The sequence below is a fragment of the Amaranthus tricolor genome, chromosome 10 (genome assembly GCF_026212465.1).
Source record: "Amaranthus tricolor cultivar Red isolate AtriRed21 chromosome 10, ASM2621246v1, whole genome shotgun sequence".
NCBI classification, from domain to species: Eukaryota; Viridiplantae; Streptophyta; class Magnoliopsida; order Caryophyllales; family Amaranthaceae; genus Amaranthus; species Amaranthus tricolor.
Window position 1 is genome coordinate 5316068 of NC_080056.1, and position 23902 is coordinate 5339969.

General features: G+C 26.3%; 2 protein-coding genes across 2 annotated transcripts; both read right to left on the reverse strand.

The window, feature by feature from the left end:
* Positions 1-1342: 1342 nt before the first annotated feature.
* Positions 1343-7368, reverse strand: LOC130825817 (uncharacterized protein C24B11.05). Its single transcript, XM_057691249.1, has 8 exons — positions 7107-7368; positions 6939-7004; positions 6664-6761; positions 5845-5882; positions 5613-5700; positions 5302-5511; positions 4740-4805; positions 1343-1788 (listed from the first exon to the last, which is right to left on the reverse strand). Exons 1-8 carry the CDS (start codon positions 7147-7149, stop codon positions 1609-1611), a joined length of 789 nt encoding a protein of 262 aa, XP_057547232.1. The 5' UTR covers positions 7150-7368; the 3' UTR covers positions 1343-1608.
* A 6408-nt stretch (positions 7369-13776) lies between these two features.
* LOC130825293 (thermospermine synthase ACAULIS5-like) lies at positions 13777-22847 on the reverse strand. Its single transcript, XM_057690442.1, has 10 exons — positions 22432-22847; positions 20044-20110; positions 19527-19621; positions 19308-19410; positions 18931-19019; positions 18103-18259; positions 17428-17503; positions 17287-17345; positions 15449-15585; positions 13777-14250 (listed from the first exon to the last, which is right to left on the reverse strand). The coding sequence occupies exons 1-10, from the start codon at positions 22602-22604 to the stop codon at positions 14178-14180; spliced, it is 1029 nt and encodes a 342-aa protein (XP_057546425.1). The 5' UTR covers positions 22605-22847; the 3' UTR covers positions 13777-14177.
* Between the last annotated feature and the right edge of the window lie 1055 nt (positions 22848-23902).

A 23902-nucleotide genomic window follows, 5' to 3' on the forward strand; every position in this document is an offset into this window, starting at 1 on the left:
ACTAATACAGTAATACCAACTTATATGTTATATAGTGTCAAATTAAAACAAAAAAATTCCCCCTTAAAGCATATTTAAATCTAATTTACACAAGATCTAGTGCCTATTCATATCAACATAAAGTCAATTTATACTAAATCTAATGCCTATATATAATGTTAACTTACACATATAGAAAAAAAAAGACTTAGAATATATTAAATGCCAATTTATAACAATATAATATCAAGTTTCAATAAACCTAATCCCAAACTTAAAACAAACATAAATCCAATTTCACACATATTAAATGCTAACTTATATTAGTCATAATGGCAACCTATAATATATTTAAAGTTAATTTTTAGACCTAATGCAAATTTAAATAACAAACATACAACATCTATCACATTTAATGTCAACATCCAATAAATATAATCCCAATTTATATAATTATAAATGCCAACTTAGATAAGATCTAATATCAACTTCTATCATACTTAATATCGATTTACAATAAACAAAATACCAACTGATCTAATGCCGATTTACACAGAAACAACAATATTAGAATGAAATCAAAATTATTATGAACATCTAATTTACTTACGATCCTTCATCTGTTTCCAACTTGACATAACACAGTTTAGCCTTCTGTCGTTCAGGTTTGGGGCTTGAATCTTAATCATCAACACTGATTTTCGGGTTTGAGATAGGTGTTTTCAAATTCTCCATGACAAATACTAAAGTTTGTTTATCATCCATGACTTAAATCGAAAAATAATACATATTAAATGCAGTAAAACAAGACTAACTTTCGATTACAATAAAAATAACAACTTGAAAATTAATATCAAACCAAGAAAGAAAAATCTAAATGCGAATAAAAAAAACAACCGAGTAAATGCACGAAGTCATGTAAAAATAACATAAATTCTAAAACCCTGCGTTAAATAAAGAAACTGAGCAAGATTTTTGATTAAAAAAATAAACTCGACACTGGCAAGAAGTAAGCAACAATGGTGAAATGGATAAACTGAGAAGAAGACAATAGATTTTTTATGAAAAGGGAAAGGAAATGAAGATCACTGAATATAGAAGTTTTTTTGGATTAATGATAATTAGTAGTTGGGAAATTAAATTGGTGCATTTTACAATGAGACATTTAAAATGATGTGAATACAGTTTCCCATCGAATTAATTGTGCACGTCAAATTAACATTTTTCTTTAATTTTAAGAAATTGAGTCGACCCATTTAGGCAGTCTCTCAAAGTGTCGGTCTTCCATTAGAATTTGTGCCGTAACAATTATCAACAACAAAGAGCAACTATCATTAAACCACGTTGCTTGGATGCTTCAGAATGTTCTGGATGACATATTCTAATAATTATTATTCATTAGATAACATTGATGAGTCATGATGATAATATGCACACGACCTCATTATATGCGTACATTTACAGATCATCATACTTTTAACATAAAAAACCAAACAAGATAAGATTTACACGCTACCATTCTTAATTTCACAAATAAGATCGGTCAGAATCAGCTTAATTAATTTAACCACCATTTATTTATGGACTTAAACGGTTAATTAATTAATTAATTAAGACACTAATTAATTTTTAAGCTCCCACCACAGATACAGTAACAAGGTTCTCAAGATCACTTCTTGATCGTCTGATTATCTGTTGATCATCCTGATCTGATCTGTTGATCATCCATATTTCTGGGATTGTTTGTGCCAGATTTTTCACCGTTTCTAATACATAATCTGCGTCAGGAATCTTCTGTGTTTGCCCAACCTGATGAAAATTAACATTTCATTTATTATTTTTGGTAAATCTCATAGTTTCATTAAGAAACCAACTCAATTAAAACCGTAAGCCGATGATTCAACCACAACAAATATTTATTAACCTTCTAACACGTCTTTTCACCCGAGAGTCTTTTGGCACTTGGTTAGAACTGTATACAACACTTGAATATCCACTAGAATTTGAGGGTTAATTAAATCAAACTCGTGACCGTTTTGTCACGTTGGTTTTGTTAAAGTATATAACGTATTCTAGAACCTCAACCATCAGCCTAAACTTTTAATTGAATTGATTAATTCCTTGACATAGTGTTAGAAGCCAATGTGACAAGAGGTCACGGGTTCGAATCTCACCCGCCCCTCAGTTAAATATTCCTATGCTTATCCATAAATCTAGCCCAATAGGTTCTCGTGTGAGGGGGCATGTTAGAGTATATAACATATCACGGGGCCTCAATTATTAGCTTAAACTTTTAGTTAAATTAGTTTCTAATATCATACCAAAAGACCAACTCAACAAAAAATTTAAAATAATGATTAAAACCCCAATATTTATGTTATATATTCTAATATTTGCAACATTTTAATTGCATTTGATAAGAGTTTATTTAGTTAAAGTGTAACAGATAAAAAGCTAGTGACTAAAATGACTATAACAAGATGCAATAACGTTACTCTTTAATCGAGTATTAGTGCAAATCAAATGCAAACAATTTTTTGTTATCATTATTAGAGTCATGTATTGGTCGAAGCACTTACGGAAGTTAGATGATTTATTTTAGTTAATTAAAAACTTAAGTGGATGCTTAAATCATCTTAAACCAATAATTAGGAGTAATCAAGCTAATAGGAAGCAAGATATTAGTTGGATGCTGAGATCACCTCCAATAAAAAAATTTATGATGTCCAACAAAGTTAAACGCAATAACAATCCATATATGACAGAATTTTTTTTTAAATTTTAATTTTTGACTTTTTGTTAGATGAAAGGCACGAAGCACAAATTATGAAAATAATCTGACGCAAGCTGGCCTAACTATTTGGATCAAAAAACTTGTATGAGATGGTTTTACCGTGAAATATGTCTCATATTTTAGTTAAATAGCCCAATAATAAAAATATGTCCCATATTTCAGTTAAATAGCCCAACAGTAGAAACTTATATAGACTTCTTGTTTTAACGTCGTCTTACCATGAGACGGTCTCATACAATACAGGTTGGTTGCTTTTTAGGCACTATTCATCAATATGTCATAAGTTGAATTTTACTTTTATTTTATAAGTTGAAATATAGTTGCTTAAAATTTTTTAATTCTTTTCAATGTAAAAATATTAGTACTAACAATTTATAATTTTTTATTTTATTATATATAATTAAAGATTTTAACAATAGTGCATTAAATAATGTAAAAAAGCAAAATATAGTAAAATTTTGAAAAACAAAGAAGTAATAAGCATAAGACTTAAAGTTGGATCACATTGGACATTTAATTAAAATTTACACGGAAACCCATCCGAAAACAAGTATAGTTTGTAATATCTCTTCAATTTTTACCTAATAAGTATACAACTAAAAAAGTGGATTAAATCCAATATTTTAACCCATTTTTTCAATATTTCAATTTCTTACTAGTACCATTTAGATTTAGTCCAAACAACAATTTTCTTACAAAAATTTTGTCTTTTGAATAAATTTTCTTGCTAAAACTTAAAAAAGATTCTCCTTTCTATACCTTTCAATTTGAACCTCTTTTTAATTTTTAATATGTTCCATTTATTTCTTTTTCGATAATGATTTCATGTTCTTTCTTTAAATTTTATCTAAAAATTTATTTTCTCTTCGTCTTAATGACTCATGTCTATCATCTACTTATTTTTTAATTTTATTCTTCAACTTTCACTATCCGTACGGTCTTTGACAAATACTTCTAGTGGTAGCCTAAAAAAATTTAAATATAAAATTTAATTTAACAATACACGCGTAAGAAGTAAAATGTTAAACGTGAGTATATTTGATGACAAGAAACAACCGAACAAGTTAATTTGTCGTTATTTAAATATTCCAATCAGTTTTTGTCGTAAATTTAACCCACCACCAAGGCACCAACCTTTAATCTTAACCATATGTATTTAAACTTTCTTCTAATCAATCAAAATCTTTTAATATCAGAAGTCCCATAATTTAATATTTTCTAGGGGTATTTTCCATAGTAATCTCGGTAATCAAATAATAAGTTTTATTTTTTTATAAAAAAAAGATAAAGCTAAAATAAAATGTCGAGAAAAATATTAAAAAGAATTATAATTTTTTCATTATTCAGAATTTGTTAAGGAAAATTTTTAATTTTCTAAATTTATATTAATTTGCAGTTTATTTTTTTTTAAATTACTTACTATAGCAAAATCATAAAAAGATTAAATTATTCTATATAATTTTTCCTAATTTATTTTATATCTTCATTCAATACTCCTTTCTGTTGAACTCAATTCTCTCATTTCTTTTTAAATAATATTCACCTACTTTTAACTTGCATTTATTTTTACACTAAAAGTTAATATTAAAATTAATTTTAAATATACACCATCAGAGATATTAATAATTAAATTATTATCTTAATAGTAAAAAAATGTAAATGAAACAATTGATCTAAATAAAAAATTATATTTTTATAACATCTCATAATTTTCTCAAAAATTAACTATCTTTGTCTTTGTTATTTTCCTGTTCCACTTATTTTATAACATTCCAATCCCAATTGATGAGTGAAACACAATTGTATTGGAATAATAATAAGATTAACAATTGACGTGTAACGCTAATTAAAGTCTTGAATATATAAACGGACATGTTGCGAATAAAAACGACAGCAAAGCAATTAAAAAAACACAAAAAACAAAACAAGTAGTTCCAGTCATTATTTGTCGGCGTAAGAGACTTACCAAAACCGTTTTAAGACCCATTGCCTTGCCAGCGGCGACGTTTCTCACATTGTCGTCTAAGAACAACTGCACACCAATCATTTTTATTCATTTTTCTTAAATTTTTTTTTCAATTATGCCATTCCCTCCTAATTCTTTTTCTTTTTTCAATTATTTATTTTTTAAAGAAAAAATTAAGATTCGTAATCCAATATTTCACCAATTCACTGTGTATAATTATAATTTTGTATTATCTTTTAATAAATCAAATTTTACCTTTAATTTGTTATTTGCATACTAATAAGATGTTGATAACAAGCTAAGGGTAAAGGTTGAATTATTAGAAAATAAAAAGATATACTAATAACAAATTAAGAATAAAGGTTAAATTATTAAAAATAAATTAAATGTGAGATAATTTATAGCAAATAAGTTAAAGATTGAATTATCAATAATAATTTTTTCCTTTCTTAAATTAAATTACTTCTTAAAGATTTTTATTGAAAATTATCAAGTCTTATATAAATATAATTTATATTATTTTAATGTACACCAACTTAAAATAGCAAAAAGATCTTCTTACCGTGCGACAAGGGTTAATATTAGCAGCAGAAATGGCAATTTTCATAGCATTAAGAGACGGCTTTAAAACAATAGAAATTTCTTCAGGATATTTAGCCATTGAAAGATTTGGATTTAGAGTTTCAAAACATATAATTTCTTCAAAACAATCCTCTAATCCTAGTCTCTTTAACACCTTCATGGCATGTACTCGATCTGAATTTGTAAATATCTGTATTATTCCAAAAATTAATAAATACAATTACTTCCAAATTAATAATTAATTTTATTATAAAATGTATATCAATCAATTTAATTAATTAAATAACTCACAATCTTTCTTTGTGTAATGGTGAGTAAGATGTTACGTAGCTGAGGATTAGGCTTGATATTCTCGTAGGGCAACTTTCCGTGAACGAAACTGATAATAATATAAAAAAATAATAATAATCAATACAGATTACATGGCTAGTAGCCTAACTTAATTATTTTCCAAAAAAGTTCATATTTATTTTTCATTCATATAACTCAATAATTCAATTAAAATAATTAAGTATAAAAAAACCTGTGGTAATCGTCAGCATCAATATTGTACCCAAGTGCCTGCAATAAATCACAACACAATGCTTAGCTAAGGTTCCAACTAGTATAATATTAATGGTCGCTTACATTTGCTTGATGATATTGACATAATAATTTTCTATATTTTTTTACTATTAATTATTTTACTTTTTTCTGCATTTTATGTTAGTTGTAACATTAGATTATATGATATTATTTATTCACCACTCTAAATTTGTGATTAATTTTTAATCTATAAGTTAAAAAATATTTGATTGAAATCTTGTTTGATTCGCTTTATTGCAAAAATTATTAATATCAAATTTTTATAATTTTTATTATACGTTATTAGAGTGATTAATGATTAAATTAGTGTATTAGACTGCGTAAAAAAAACAAATATTGCAAGTACTTTGAAATGAAGGAATATTCTTTAAAGTACATAATTTGGCTTTGTTTTTGACTTTACCTATATTATTTTAACTACAAATGAGTTAAAAATTAAGAAAAGCGAGTAAAATTAATAAAAAGGTATATATAATAAAAAAATGGATAAATGCAAAAAGGGGGATAAAATTAATAGAAGAATAGAAAAGAGAATAAAGAGATGAAAAAGTAGGTTGTATGAGAAGCATAAGAAGGTTGTTTGACAAGTATGACAACTTTAGATTGGAAAATTTAATTTATTTGAGATTATTTCTAATAAAAATTAGAAATATTCTTCATTATTATTACAGCATGATTATATGGTAATAAATACTCCATAAAATATTCATTTAATTATATTAAAAAATAAGAAAAAAAAAAAAAAAAAAAAACTAACCCGTAATCCAGCTAAAGTGCTGCCATAAGCTTTGAAAAGTTCGACTCGCATAGATGAAGCCTGATCACATGTAAATCCACATACCTCCACCAGAAAATCTGCACAAATTTCATTCTATTAATTTCTAATTATTATAACCACTTTTTAAAAATTTAATTAGACAGCGTGAATTTAATTCTCAATCAATATAATTCAGTCAATTAAAAATAAATACGTAAATAAACAAATATTTAAATCTGTTAATTATTATAGGAAATTTAATTAAATATAAAAACCTTCGATATTTTTCTTGAGAGCCTTAGGAATTCCAGTGTGAGAGGAATACAGAGTGTCATCCAAGTCTGCATAATCAAGATTTACATTTTATAGGTGATTAACTTTCCTTTTATCAAAAATTAATTAATATGATTTACTTTTAAATCTAAACATAAATATATTATTACCAAACATAAGACAATCAAAAGGGGATGCATTTCCAAAATCCATCTTATAAAAAATGGGAAAATAAAATTGAGAAAATAGATTTGGAAAGAAAAGGAAAAAGAAAAAAGGTTGAAGAATATAATATAAATAAAATAAAATAGTTGGAAAGATTAGAAGAGAAGCAGAATAATGAAGCAGGGGGAGTGAAGGAGGAGAAATGGAGAATACGGTATATATAATTGCAAGAAAAAATCCTGATAGAGAAGGAAAAGAACATGACAAAAGAAGATGATCACGATGACACGATACTGATTGCTGACTCGGTTTGTATTTTAATTACCATACTTCCTCCGTTCTAAAATAATTACATTATTTATTTTTTCATCTAATTTAATATATTCGTATAATAAAAAATTATAAAAGTTTAATTTTAATAATCTATGCAATAAGACGAATCAAACAAGATCTTATTATATTTTAACATATAGATTAATAATTAATCACATATTAAGAGCGGTGAATAAATAGAGTGATTAGTCATATTTTCTAATATGGAATGAATGAAGTATTACTTTTAATATTCTAATTGTGTATAATTTAAATTATTATAAAAATTAAATATTAATAAATTTTTTGTTGGGAAGAACTAAATAACATTTTATTTGACTATGTTTTAACTTATAGATCAAGAATAAAATACAAAAAAAGTAAATGAAGAATAGAATCCAAAAACCAAATAGGACGTTAGAAAAGAAATTAAAAGAGTACAATTTAAATTATAGATTTTTTTTTTAAATGATAAACCAACTAGGTACTTCCTCTGCCCCTCCTGTTTGTATCTTAAAATTTAAAAAAGTTTTTATATATTGTAATTTTTAAGGTGTAAATTTCAAAAGGACAAAGAAAGTAATTGAATTCATAATATTTTCTAGAAAGTGGAATATGCTCTATAATTAAGATATGATTGATTCTCAATTACTCATACTGCTTCGTCTCTTTATAAATGATAGTTTTTATTTGTCATTTTGAATATTTTTTATTATTCATACAAAAAATTAATTTATTTTCATTGTATAATTTCGATCATATCTTTACGTATGTTTGGGCAAAATTATCCTTAACTAATTTATAAAATCTCAATAATGTAGTTTTGGTGTTTTTACATGTTCTCCGGTGACAATTAAAACTAATATTATATATTAAATTTATAAAGAATTATATTTTTCTTTATCTATATTCATTTTATTTTCTTCATGTGATATATTTTGTACTTACAATTAATAATATTAAATATTTCTATTGCCTATCTATTAGTATATTACCTTAATCACAAAAATTTCATTTTTCATAACCCATAAAAATTTCGTATGAGAACAACATTAAAAAAGAAATATTTTATTAGTAGCAAATCTTAAAATAAACTAGGTACTTAACCGTGCTATGCACGGTATTTAAAAGATTTTGTTAATATAGATTTATAAAATATTTTAAACTAATGTTGCTAAAATACAAAAAAAGGGGTTTAAGTAATGAACATGATTAAACAATAACAACACATTTATGTATATATAAATATATAAGTAACAATACAGACAATTAAATTGTATTATATTATTATCCCACAAAAAACTTATTTACTATTTAATTACTATACATAAAAAATTATTATTTAATTATTATACTCAAAAAATCAATATATAGTTCATGAATCATATGACTTAGTTTTCTTAATTATAGACCTCTTCTACAATGAAGATTTGATTGAAACTAAGAGTCAAAGGACATGCAAATATTAGCAATAACTTATGAACAATATAACTTTCTTTTTTTAGAATAAAAACACCATGATTTAGCACCAAATAATCCAAAATAAATCATGAAATCATGACAGAATATTAAAACAAACCAATAAGAATGCGTTTTATACTCTATTATTTAATTTAATTTTATAAAAAAATTTCATTGTTATAAATGCAGTTTCATAAAATCAAATTGTTTTAGATGTATTTGGTTGCATTTCAATTCCTACACCAAATTTAATTAAATATAATTTGTACCAAATTGCAAATTTATTAATCACAATCTAACAATTAGTGTATCGAAATAAGAAGAATAAAGTAAATTAAAAAAGTACCACTTATAACAAACAAATAAAACAACAAAACTCATCACTCCTTCATTATCATATATATAAACACCAAAACCAAATCTAGTAAGCCATATATCCATTAAACTTCTCTGGATACAAATAACAATATGATATAAACAAATTATAACATTTTTGGAATAAAGCTGAGGTGTGAAAAAACTTATGTTATTTCTTATTGTTTTGGAACTTGATAAATATATAGTAGAATTTATCGAATGATCTAAACTTTGCACATTATTAATAATAATCATATACTATGGTTTTCTAAGAATCTAATGGAGGTAATCAAGGGACCTTGTTATTTTGAATTTTGTGGGAATAGTCTTTAATTGTTAATTTAATAATACCTTAAACTTTAAATAATAGCTATATTTAGTAAACATCAATGCTTTTAAATAATAGTAGCTACATTTAATGAAAACCATATCAAAAGTCACAACACAAATTAAAAAAATGAAGTTCTATCATTCATATGAAAACGAAAAGGCTTTTATTTATTATAGATATTATTATTATTATTATTATTATTATTATAACAATAAAATTTGAAAATTCAACACTATAATGACAATGAAGCAACGCATGGAATGAGTTTTTGAGCGCCAAAACACTCTTTGATAGTGTGACATGTGGACAAAATTTTCCTAAATTATAATATGTATATGATTTCGCAGAACAACGTTGTAATGTTGTACTTAAAGCTATAGTAATATTAATGGGCTACAAACGTTTAATCGACCATTAAGCTGTGAAATATCTTATTTGCCCTTCTTTCCTGTAAAGTTATAGGCTACAGTAGATTTTACAGTTAAGATTTATTACCACTGATGTTGTATAAAAGTATGTTGCTACCATATAGAACATTCGTAGATATTTCACAACTTAACTTTCAATTAAACGTTTTTAGTTAACTAATATTATTATAGCTTTAGTACAACATTATAATATTGTTCTGTAAATTTTTTTTTAAATTTGCTATCAGTAACGTTTTATAAAAAAATATGTTGCAATTATTTAGAATATATTTCTATACACAGAATAATAAATTATCTTGATTGCTATTACATTTGACATCTCACTACTTATTTTTTAAAAGGAGCATCTCAACTACTTTTGCTCAACGATATTTTAAAGGAAAACGAGTATCGGCTCCACACGTTGATTATTTTTTTTTCTTTTTTTAAAGGTAGCCGTCCATTTATTTTATTTTTCTTCGGGGAGCATTATTAATTTTTTTCACGTTTTTACGAATTATAATTCGAAGAATATTAGGAACCAGGAAGGCGGGAACCACATAAAACTTCAGGCATAAAGCAGGAGTATAATAGTACTGTTTTCTAGGGATGGGCATGATCTTGAACAGTAAGGGTTTATATTCGACCCGATTTTAATTAAAGGTTTTGAATTTACTTATTTTAGGACTTTTAGGGTCTACCGGTCTAGGCCATCGGAACTAGGTTTATGATCTTAGTATTTGGATTTGTGTCTACATTCACACTTTTGAGATCTAGATTCGACCTAAATTTTACCAATAGAATTTTTTGTATTTATTTTTTAATAATTTATAAAACTACTAGTTTGATGTAAAACTTTGTTATATTTTAGAAACTGAGCGATTTAAAAATAAAAATTTTGTTGATTAATGTAATTTAAATGTGGTCATTGTATTTGTACAATGAAAATTGAAAGACTTGTTGAATATTTCTTTTTCAGAACTTATATATTTGACATTTGTACAATAAAAATTGAAGGCTTGTATTTGTGTTTGAAATGTGATAGTATGATGTTGGGAAACTTAATATATTTGATCGCTCAATTAGCATTACAATATCAAAATATATGTAGCTTGTAGATGAATATGTTCAAATAATTTTATACAAAATGAAGAAAATTGCATAATATTATTTTCATAAATTTTTTACAAAAAATAACAAAAAAAGCTTTGAACCCAGATTCAGACCCTATGGATTCGGATTCGTGTTGGGTCCAATAAAAAATGGGGTTTAGATCTAGCTAGACCCCATCCAGATCAACTCATGCCTATCCCTAATCCTCTCTTTATTCCGGTCATTTAGCATAGTTTGTTATTTTTATCTATTTATATTAATTTTGCATCATTTTTGAATTTAGACAATGACATAGTCCCTTTATCTCGTAATTTTAGATAGGAAAAATTACCTATAATAATCTAACATTTTTATGATTTTCCTATAATAGTCCTACATGTTGATTAACTATGAATAATCCCAACTTTATGGGGTATTTTCTTACAAACTTGGGTAATCTGATAATCTGCTATAGTAGGTAATTCACCAAAAACGTAAATTGAAAATTAATGTAAAATTAGAGAAAAATTAAAAAAATTTACATAAAAAGTTTTGAATAATTAATAAAATCAAAATCTTTTTTCAACATTTTTTTAACATATTTTTTGTAATTGTATTTTAATTTATCTTTTTTTAGAAAAAATAAAACTTGCTATAGCAAGTTATCAGGTTATCGGATTTACTCTAGAAAAATACACTTTAAAGTTGGGATTATTCATGGTTGATCAATAGATGGGTTCATGAAAAGATAGAATTATTCTAGGTAATTTTCCATTTAGATGAGTATTTTTCATTTTAGATTATCTCAAAATTTTAAATATATGGGATATGAACCCATCTTTTACCTACCATTAAAACACAATTTACAAATTCTTATGAGACACCATCTCTAATTTGATGATCGCATTTAGTTTAATTAAACTTTAATATGTTGGACCTGAGAGATGTATTTAAAAAAAAACAATCTGTCAGAAGACGGGCTGAACATAATTTCAACCACTTATTTCACTTTTTCTTATTCTCTCCTAATGTAAGCCTTTCATTATAATATCACAAACAAACAAAAAAATATAATTTTTAAAAAAGCAACAAAACGCAAATGGGGCTATAATTTTGAGAAGGGAGTATCACTTATTTTAAAATATTTTATATTTTTTAACTATCTTTTATAAGGTATATTCATTTATTTATTACTATCAAATAGTCACATTTCCCAAAAAAAAATTATCTTTGATAATGGTTTAAAGGGACATATATGAGTAGTAGTGTTTAGGGAATTATGTCAACTTTTGTGAGAATATGAGAATATATATACTACCCTCTATTATTTTAAATTGTCTCTTATTTCATATTATTTTCTTATTTATTATTAATAGACTCTATCACCTACTTTTAGTCTTAATTTGAGAGTTAATTTTACCAAGATAAAACACTATTATTCCAAGGCAATTAATTCAATACTTGACATGCGACTAGCATAGAAGAATGACGTGGGAATCTTAGCGAAGATATTGGAAAATTGTTTAGTAGAGACGTGTTGAGTTGTACTAAGATTAGTTTAAACTGCATCTCAAATATAATGTCGTTTCACTTCTTCTTTAATTTACTTACTTTGGTTAATGTTAATTATATTATAATCAAAGTCCAACTAATTATATTTGTTTAATAGAAGTATATGATTGCTAGAACACAAATTCTTGTGAAAGACGGTCTCTTTGAGAGACCATCTTTGAGTCCATAAAGAAAAATATAGAGTAAGAATAGGCATTAAGCTCTAATAGACTGGGCCTGAGAGGCGTCTCTCAAAGAGACGGTCTTTCAGGAGACTGGTTGTTACTAGAAATGATCATAGGTTGAACCACTAAATCGTCATGGCTCGAACTAGTTCAAACCCAAACGAGGTCGGGAAACTAGATTTGAACTAGTGAATTGGCCAAACTAGTGAATTAGTTCTTCCAGTGACTTTAAATTTTGTATTTTCCTCTAAAATTTTTTTATAAATTCCAACCCAAACATTTACACATTCCTCACATTTCACCATCTTAATCTCATTCTACTACTACATATAAGAAATCTATAATTGATTTTGGTTTATTGATATCTTATGTCGGTCAACATGTTTGTCTGTTCATGCATTATCCGAAACTTGAGCATATGATTGATTTTGGTCTTCATTTGCATAAGTCGTCCACTACTTCCTATTTATAATATACTGATGTGTATTAGAGAGGATACATTGACACTCGTCAATCTACTTTCGATTTCTTGTGTCTTGGCGGTGATAATTTGATTTGTTGGTCCTCTAGACACAACCTACCCTATCTAAAGCTAATGTAGAAGCTTTGTATGGTGGTTTTGTCAATGTGTTCATCAATCTTGTTGGTTACGAAACTTACTCCTCAAATTAAAATGCCCTATTTCACTAAAGCTACTTTTGTTTGGTGTGATGATACGGGTGCTATATACTTATTTAGAAACTCGATTAATCATCAACCACATTAAACATATTGAATTAGATATTTATTTTGTTTGTGAAAAACTTTAACATGATAAAAATCCATGTTCGTTATGCTTTCTAATGTTATCAGATTGCATATATTTTCACTATATAACTTTTTCGTCTGCTTATAGCATTTTCTCTAACATTTATAATATTTTTTTTTTCGCCAAAAAAACATAAACAAGCATGCACTAAATTAATTGCAAACAATAATATTTTTAGAAAGATGCTCTATATTATCGTCATATAAGAGCAAGGCATTAAACGTGATTAAAGATTCTCTAGTCTTGGAATATATCCACCTTTTAAGTTCGCTAGGAAACTATACCTTATAGTAGTATATTCCAAAACTTCACAGATTCAAAAATAAATATATATCTTTTTATTGATAACTAAACAAACAAACAAAAAAAAAACAAATACAAAAGGGAAGGGTATTAATTCTTTGTTTAGTGCTGAAAATTAAATCTTAAGAAAAAACCTTCAACCATTAGACCAATCTATAACGTTTAGTTTTTCACCATATCCTAAACATACTAATTAATACAAGTTTCGTCATTTAAAATTTCATACTTTTTAACACCATGTACCAAACGGGTCATAAAACAAATCTTCCTTAGTTGAGTTTACCATGGCCATGTATAAACCTTGCACATCCTTCAGTGTATACATGAGTCTCATTGTCCAACCTGTTAAATGAAGATGAAATATTAGAACACATACATGCTGTTCATATATACTTAGCTCGATGATTTTTATATTTTCTCTTTGACTTTGCTACATAATATACAGGGGCGATTCTAGAGCTGTGCGGGGTGCTCATCTGTATAGGGCCTCTCAGACCTGAAGGGCCTCATATTAAAATAATATACTATTATGATAGAGTAGTTGGTAGGAGTTTTATTTAATATATCAATGGTCATATGTTCAAAACCTATTAATTCTATTTTTTTTCTCTTCTTTTTTATCTCTTTCCAAAACAACTCTCTAACCTCCAAATATTTTCTCTTACATCATTTAATTTTTTACACATTCGTCAAACATTAATTATCACTAACTTAATTTATAAAAATAATCAATAATTATTTTTAAATTTCTCAACCCTTCAAATTTTTACACTAAGTTTAATTTTTAACAACAAAATATAAGTTAATTTTATAAAAGAAATATTAATAAAATTAGAAATTGTGTTAAGTTTTTACTTAATTCTAGTACTTAAAATTAAAATTGCGTTGAATTTTTATTTTAGTTTAAGAAAGTCTCTCTTTTTAATTAGGAAGGAGCCCAATTTTAAACATTTATGAAAATTAAACAGAGTCTCGAAATTGTTTGCTCCACCCCTAATTATATAAAAATGCTAATTTTTAAATGAGACGAACCCATGGTGAGACCATTTCTATTGGGCAGGTCCAATATATATTTTTTTGTCTTAAAACGATCACTTATAAGTTCTAATGTTAAAGTGATCACTTATAATTTTAATATAATTATATTTTTGTAATCTTAGAATTATTATTACTTATAACCTTAAAACGATTACTATAATCTTAAATTAATCAATTGAAGAAATTGGCTATTATATAAATCCATCTCATGGTGAGACGGTCTCATACAAGATGAGCTGATATAAAAAAGCTCTCGCTTGTATATTTGTAATGGATCAAAACTAAAAGGACGGGGTGGTATATAAGAAACATAGTAACAGCTACTCTTGTGAGAGATGATTTTTTAAAGAGACGACTTCAAAACAAGAAGCCCACATTTTTATTTTCTCCTTAATTTGTATTGATTGGGCTATTTAGCTCATATATCTAATATATCTGTCGGAAAGACTGTCTCTCACGATAATTTATGAAAAAGTAATGCATATCAAAGGAAAATACATACGATTTCCGAACAGCTTTGCACAAGGTTGATGCAGAAAGGAAAGTTGTGCCATCCAGAAATCTGTTCTCACCATTCATCCTCTGCTTCATTCTAAGATCAAACTCTTCAGCTTTTAGCATTAGTTCAGAGTCTGATCCCTGAAAATTAAGGTAAGTATATTTGTAAGGACTTAGGATTAACTCATATAGATGCATACAACATTTAGGTTTGAGCCTGTCTAGACAATGAATTGAGTCATATGATAAAAAGAACTTTATTAATATCGATTTGTGTGACTTATAACACATATAAATAATTGTTGACAGAGTCGTTTCTGAGGGTAGTTTTGAGGTGTAATCGCCTAAAGCCCAATTTGTAAATGGCCCAAATTGAGTTAATCCTTATTATTGAACGCAAATTTTCATATGAGACGGACTCACGATAACACCATTTTAATTGGGTTGGCCCAATGTTTATTTATTTTTAAAGTGATGACTTTTTATAGTCTTAAAGTTATAACTTATAACCATAAAGTGATTACTTATAATTTCAAAGTGATCACTTAGTGAATAGGCTTATTTGTATAAACTCGTCTCACGGTGAGACGGTCTCATATAAGACGGGCTGATTATTAAAATTTAGTTTCTGCATAACTACCTTATCATTATATGATCTTAAATTTGTATATTTATTTGACATTAATCATATGATGGAAAAAAAAATTATACGATGCATAGTTGGTGAAAAAAAGAACCGAAATTTTACTTATACAAAGGTCTTTTTTATGTTTCACCTAGTGCTAAAAAATGATCAGTTTCGACACTGATTGTTGAGTTGATTCAATACTTACAGTGATAAATATTCCACTCACCTTTATACTAAAAGTAAAAGTCAATACAATCGATCAACTTACACAAATTTTTAAATGAAACGGTTTCATGGTGAGACCATTTCTATTAGGCTGATTCGTTTATATTTAGTAAATAATTACAAAAATAGACTAATTATATAGGCTCGTCTTATGATAAGATGGTCTTATACAAGAAAATCTAATCTAAGTTATATTATTCTCCAAAGTCTTAACACATAGCAAAGGGTTGGTTCTGATGTTTCAAAACCCCAAGGTGAAAGATAATTGTGGCCCTTACTTTTATTTAAAACATATTGAATTTTAAATATTAAACGGATTCAGGGTGAGACTATCTTATAATCTTAAAGTTTTAAGTGAAATTTAGAAAAATTAACCAATTATATGAGTTCGTTTCATATTATGACTCATATAAAACCTGATGATTAGCAAATTTTATATGAAATCGTCTATAGAGAAACAAGTCTATATAAAAAACCTAAATCAAAAAAGAGTGTTTTAATTTTTAAAGAATACTATTCAACTCAATTCACAACGGTATTATAATAAAATCGTCTTAAATAAAAATTTGTATTGTTTTTTTATAACAACAGAGCGCACTATAGAGTTCATCATAAAAACTAGAATACACATTCTTGTGAGAGACGGTCTCTTTTAAAGACCATTTCTAATTGGGCCGGTCTACTATATATTTTTTAAAAAATATTATAAGTAGGTATTAAAAATGATGTAAGTAGACATTTAAGATATTGAAAGTATGTATTAAGAATACGATAACTAAACATTAAGGAAAATGTAAGTAGACATTAAAAATACGGTAAGTAGGCATTAATCATTAATGGGTGGCGTTTGAAATACGTCTCTCAAGAGACTAGTTGAAACTAAAATATGTACAAATTCTTTTATAAATGGGCCTTGGGCATAGGCTAGTTGGACCTTCTTAAGGCCCGGCCCTGCAAATGGATCATAAAAGAACAAGGAAAATTCTTACCATGACCCAACCCCAAGTGTCAGCGTAGGAAGGAACATGAGCCGAGTAAGCAATAACATCTGTAAGAAAAATAAAAAAGTTCAATAACTTATAAAAAATAATAAAAATTCTTAAGTTTAATATGGAGAAATTGTTTCATACATTTAAAAACATGCTTAAGGGTATTGTAAATACTAGAGAAAACTTCAGTATGGCTGAAAATTCCTGCTGGTCCAGCCTGTAAAAAGGTTAATAATTAATTGAGCCGGGAATGATTATTCAACGCATAGTATTAGTATCATTAATTATTAATTAGTATTCATTTTGATACACCCAAAGATTTATAGAAGTAGTTTATTGGTTTTAAATTATAATGAGCTAGTAAAATGATTTATTATATCACACTTCTTCTATTTTATTATATTTGTCATATTTAGGCAATTTAAAGTGTTATTGTGATTATTTATATATTGAATTATATATATTTAAAAATTAAAAATGTTAATATAATAAAAGTATGATTTTAGATGATTCAAACAAGATTCTAATTGACTATAATTTTTCTTACATATTAGCTGCTATTAATAAAATGATTTTCAACGATAAATAGTGTCAATTACCGTAATTAGCAAATATTTCAAAACGGAGGAAGTATACACTTTTTATTTAGGTGAAGATGTAGATTATATTACTTCTAAGGGTCAATCGAAAACAAAATCATTATTACAACATACAAGTGTATTACAAGGATGAGATTAAGTATATACGACCCTTAAATCCCGCTTTAGGTGGAAGTTAGTTATTGGCGTTGAGGTATGAAACGTTATAATGTTATACCTGAGTGACAAACACACCATTATTGGTAAGCTTAGGCTTAACAACATTTTCATAGAATGATTTGGTATAAAGCTTATAACATGGACCGCCTTCCAGTGGATCAGCCAGGTCTCCTATGATCACATCATACTTCTCTACTCTGCTTTGCAGCTCAGCCCTGTTTATAACATCATATTATTGTGAAAATGTGAAAAATAGTATTAAATATATATATATATATATATATATATATATATATATATATATATATATATATATATATATATATATATAAATAAGACTTTATTAGAAGCCAATGCGTCAGAATTCACAGGTTTTAATCTTACAAAGTGGATTGTTTAGCGTCGGACATAAATAGATCAATGTTGCATCTATACATTTAGTCTAAACGACTTTCAGGTGAAGTGGTGTAATAGACTATAACATATTATTCAGCCGGTCTCTTGAGAGACCGTCCCTTTGAGAGACATCTCTCAGGCCCAACCCATTAAACCTTAATGTTCACGTACTGTTATCTTAATGTCTACTTACAATATACTTAATGCCCACCCAAAAAGTGCTTAAAATGTCTACTTACAATATTTCTAATGTCTATCGAAAAACTTAGCCTATTACCATATCCTTAATGCCTACTTATAATATACTTAATCTCCACCAAATAAGTACTTAAGTACTTACAATATTTTAAATGTCTGCTTACAATATTTTTAATGCCTATCTAGAAATTTACTCTCATAAAAATTTGTGCATATTATTTAGTTATAACTATCAGCTTGACTTTATAACGTATTTGAGTTGATTTTTTGAAAGAATATGCAAATATTGTACCTAGCATCATTTATGATTAGCTCAAGCCTGGGATCACCAAAAGCCTCCTTGTTCACAACCAAGTAAGACTTGCAAAAATCAACAACTTCCTGTACAAAATTTGGAAATAAATAGTTATGAGTCTATCATATCATATTTTATAATATACAAATACAAATTCTTAAATAAGATGTTATTATGGTGAGACCATTTCTATTACACTGATGCATGTATATTTAGTGTGTTAAATTAATTAGTTATAATTCTAAAGGGATCAATTAGAAAAATATGCTAATTATACGAGCTTGTCTCATACTAAGACGTTCTAATATACAAGACGAGCTGTTTATAATAAAATCAGTTAGGGAAAAAATTTAACAAATAATAAAATAAAATACCTTATCTATGTCACACATGACAACCTTGTCAACAGTTTTATGCCTAAGAATTTCTCTTGCAGTTGAACCTTCACCTCCTCCCATTATAAAGATAGACTTGGGACTGTCATTAATTTAAAACAAAAAAATTAGGTAATCAAATTAAAAAGTGGTTACTTTTTTTTACATTTTGATGCACAAAAAAGTAGTGAATTTTTTTTTTGAGAGTAGAGAAATTACTTAGGATGATGAAGTAATGGTGGGTGCACAAGACATTCATGGTAGATAAATTCATCAATCTCAGCACTTTGGAGCTTTCCATCGATAACCAAAGCCTGCAAGTGCCATAAATCCAAAAAAGAAATGTAAAGAGATAATCTTTGATGATTAGTCGTCATTTAAAATTTGCCCCTTTTCATAAAAAGATACTTATATAAGAGAACAAAATTAAAAGTAGGTACTATTATATGTTAAAGGATAGAAGCAATAATTTAAGACTAATTTATTGTTAAAACTGTTTCACAATGAGACGGCTTATATTGTGCTATCTCGAATTATAATTGTTTCAAAACAAAAAAAAAATTAAGAAAGGGTTTTATGAAATTAATGTGAACCAATTAACAAATTTCTTTTTTTAAAAATAAAGGGCTTTTTTTAAGCTCATATGACCATGATGAGACGTTCCCATAAAAAACGAGCTGATATTTAATATTAATAAATGTGGCGCAAGAAATTAATTAATGCAGGAATAAACAACCTTCCCAAATGGCTTTGTATCCAAAAGTTGAATATCTTGGTACTGAGTGACTCCTGTATGCAATATCCTACAAGAAACGTATCAGCATGCATATGTTAATCAGTTACTCTTATGAGAGACTTGTCTCATAAAGAGACAATCTCAAAATAAGAAGTTCATATTTTTATTTTCTCTTTAATTTGTATTAGTTTGACTATTTATCCTATATATTTAATGTGTCTCTCAAAGAAATCTTCTCTGATAACAATTTATTTATGTTAATAATCTTCAATGGATATATAGTTGATATGGAAAATTGAACTTTAAGTTAGAGGGGTTAATATTATTTTTTAAATAATAAAATAAGGGTTAAAATTTGAACCCAAACATCTAATTTAAAAATTAAACTTTTTATGATAATATTTAATTTTTGTTTTTGTATAACGGTAGATAAAGTTCAGGGATTGAGTCTTTTTGGGTGTACACAAACATCCATCACACTAACCATGACTCAAAAATAGAATATTTTTGAAATAAATTTTTTCAAAAATAACCAGATAACTCACATATAATCTCACATTTTAGAATTTGAAAAGAGGTCAATCTATATAAGCTTAATGTACTATTTCTGTTACTATTAATTGATTTTACGATGAAACCTTATCGATTTTGTGGGCAATATCAACTCTCCTATTTATCAGAAATTAAAAAGGCATTAAATAACCTACTATACCAAGTACAATTTTCAATGTGAAAGCTTGTATTAATGGAGACAAATCAACGCGGGATAGAGGAATATAATGTTATTGGTCATCCAAAATGAAATGGACATTGTATTGTTGATAGCAAAACATATGTTTTTCTGATGGGAAAGGTAAAGTTATCATACAATCCATGCATCTAGAAAATCATGTTATTATATTTAGAAGCTTAATAATTTGAACAAAAGAGTTGACTAATTAAAGGAAAACATTATTAATAGATGCCTAATTTAATTGTCTAGCTTTTGTTTGACAAAATTATGAATAAATGTAAACATGTTATTTAATTAAATATTAAAATACAAGTCACAACTCCAAAAGGAAGAACATTCTCCGGATTATAAAGTAGCTTAAAAGTGGAAATATTAATCTTTTTATGTCACCCTATCTAAAAGTAAAAAGGCATTATCCTTTATCAATGAAACTTCTATCCTTTTTTAAAATATATTTTTTTTATTTTATGTTGGTCGAAAGAAAGAAGGATTTGTAAGAATCGAATCCGAAATCTTAAAATAAAAAAGTAATATTTGCTAAAATTGAGACAAGCCTCAAAGATAAAAACATGCTACACGTACCAATCCATTTTAAATAATTTTATTTTCGTGTTTGATAAAATTTAATAACATTATTAGACTTGCAGTTCAAACAATAAAAATTATAATTATTTTTTAGTGCGTAATGTAATTTATTTTTTATTTTTACTTTATTTAATAAATCTTTCATATATCCAATGAAATTTGATAACCTTTATACACTCACCCTTTTATATATAAGTTTTTTTTTCCATTATTTTAATTAATTCTAATGGTATCGAATTTATAATCAATATTTGTCTTCTTAAATTCCAAATGAGAAGATCAAAAAAGAAAAAAAAAACGATTTTCATTTCAATTAATTCACATATTAGCAGGGATGGAAGCACATATGTTTTTATAGGGTCATGATCCTATTTAATTTTTCCGATTCTTGAAGATTTATGTATGATGCATTGTACTCATTTGACTAATAAATAATTATTTTTTTAAATAAAATTGGTATACTATTAGTGACATTTAAATCAATTGGCATAAATTTAAATTTCTCAATAATGATCATGGACATTTCTAAGCTTTATCTATTCATCCTTTCTATTTATGGTCATCAAACATAAACCGATAGATTAAATGATGTAGAAGTATATTACTAATAGCAAAATTTTTGATAATATTTACATTGATTTTAATATGAACTTTAAGTCTGATGGTTTGAATACACTTAACATAATGTCTGAATACGCCACCACCTAAGTAAATAAAGATCATGTATTAGTAAACAAAGATAATATGGTGTTTGGAAACATAAGTTGTTAGTTGGCCACTTTTTTTATTATTTTGATATAAATAGAGGGATGAGTGGTCAAACTAATCAATACTAATGTTTGGTAAATTAGCAGGTTGAAACAGTTTATTGTTATGAATAAGCTGATTTGAACAGTCATAGCAGCGGGTTTAAATCAGGTGGTTAAACAAGTAAATAAAATCAACAAGTCAAATCAACCACTGTAATCAGCTATCAGCCGTTTGCTAAATATCGCAATAAATTGGGGAAAAATTTAGAGGAGTGGAATTTTCAAGTAGCAAAGTGATGGATGAGATAATAGAAAATATACCTATTAAGAGCAAAGGACCATCTTAAGTTATCCTCAATCTCCTCTTCATACCAACAACTTTTTCTTTGAAGTTGATCACCTTCAGATTGAACTTTCCCAATTAATCCATTACTATAAATAGAATTCTCAAGACACCCATTATTTTCTCCATTGCTAATTGATAGACTCCCCATTCCAATATATTTTTTTTTTTAAATCTTTGTGAATTCTCTGATTGTTTTGAGACTAAGTAACAAAAGATGATGTATATATAAGGAGCAAAAAGGGCGATGAAAAGGTATTGGCCTGCTAGTTGTCATTGATTTTTGCAAACTGCAGTTTAAAGGCATGGTAGAAGAGTAAATTATACTGAAAAGCCATGCAAGAAGAGTACTTTCGTTCATTTCATGATATTGTTGGTTACGTTTAATAAATACTGCACTATGTTCTATTATACTTGTTATATTTTACTTTTTATCTAATCTAATAGCATTATTTTGATTGTTTATGTATTGAATTATGCATAATTAATAACCATAGAAAGTTAACATAATGAAAATATTTGATTAGATAATTCAAATAAGACCTATTTGACTTTATTTTTTTCTTACATATTAGTTGTAATGTATAAAATAAGTTTGAACGATGAATAATTTAATAATCGCAATCTAGCAAGTATTTCAGAAAAAACAAGTATATTATACGGATATAAAGAAGTTAAACTATATTCATATAGGATCTTTGTAAGTTGTTCATGATATTTATAAATTTTAATACTCCAGCATGTTTTAATCAATTGTTCTATTTGGTTAGAACACCACTATGATTCATTATTTAAATTCTAAATATTTTTGATTTTGTTTGTTTTAAAATTATAAAAAGCTAATATAAATAAAATTACATTAAGACAAATTAAATAAGATATTTCACTTGACTGTATTTTAACTTATAATTTAACAATAAAATATAAACTAAAAATGATTGATAAAAAGAGTTAAAAAACAAAAGGGAGTATAGATTTTAGGGAAATTTGCAAAGAAACACCTTTTAAAACCTCTTTTTTGTAAAGAAACACTTTTTATAATTTTTTTTGTAAAAAAACACCTTTTAAGAGACTTTTTTTAAAAAAAAACACCTTAAATCAGTTTCCGGTGACTTTTGTCAACTTTCCGGCGTTGACTATGCCAGTCAACGCCGGAAAGTTGACAAAAGTCACCGGAAACTGATTTAAGGTGTTTTTTTTTTAAAAAAAGTCTCTTAAAAGGTGTTTTTTTACAAAAATAAATTATAAAAGGTGTTTCTTTACAAAAAAATGGGTTTTAAAAGGTGTTTCTTTTATTATTATTATTTTTATTTTATATTTTTTTATACTTTTTATTTTTTTTATTATTATTAATTTTTTTAACTTTTTTTAAAATTTTTGTTTTTATTTTTATTTTTATTTTTATTATTAATATTATTTTTTGAAAAAAATTTTTATTTTTGTTATTAT

Coding starts and splice junctions, on each gene's coding strand:
- LOC130825817 (XM_057691249.1), bottom strand. CDS start 7,149: ATGGATTTTGGAAATGCATCCCCTTTTGATTGTCTTATGTTTG. Junction 6,762..6,938: donor TCTCAAGAAAAATATCGAAG/GTTTTTATATTT, acceptor AAATTTGTGCAG/ATTTTCTGGTGGAGGTATGT. Junction 5,883..6,663: donor GCACTTTAGCTGGATTACGG/GTTAGTTTTTTT, acceptor GATTTATTGCAG/GCACTTGGGTACAATATTGA.
- LOC130825293 (XM_057690442.1), bottom strand. CDS start 22,604: ATGGGGAGTCTATCAATTAGCAATGGAGAAAATAATGGGTGTCTTGAG. Junction 19,622..20,043: donor ATACAAAGCCATTTGGGAAG/GTTGTTTATTCC, acceptor TGGCACTTGCAG/GCTTTGGTTATCGATGGAAA. Junction 17,346..17,427: donor CCTTAAGCATGTTTTTAAAT/GTATGAAACAAT, acceptor TTTTTCTTACAG/ATGTTATTGCTTACTCGGCT.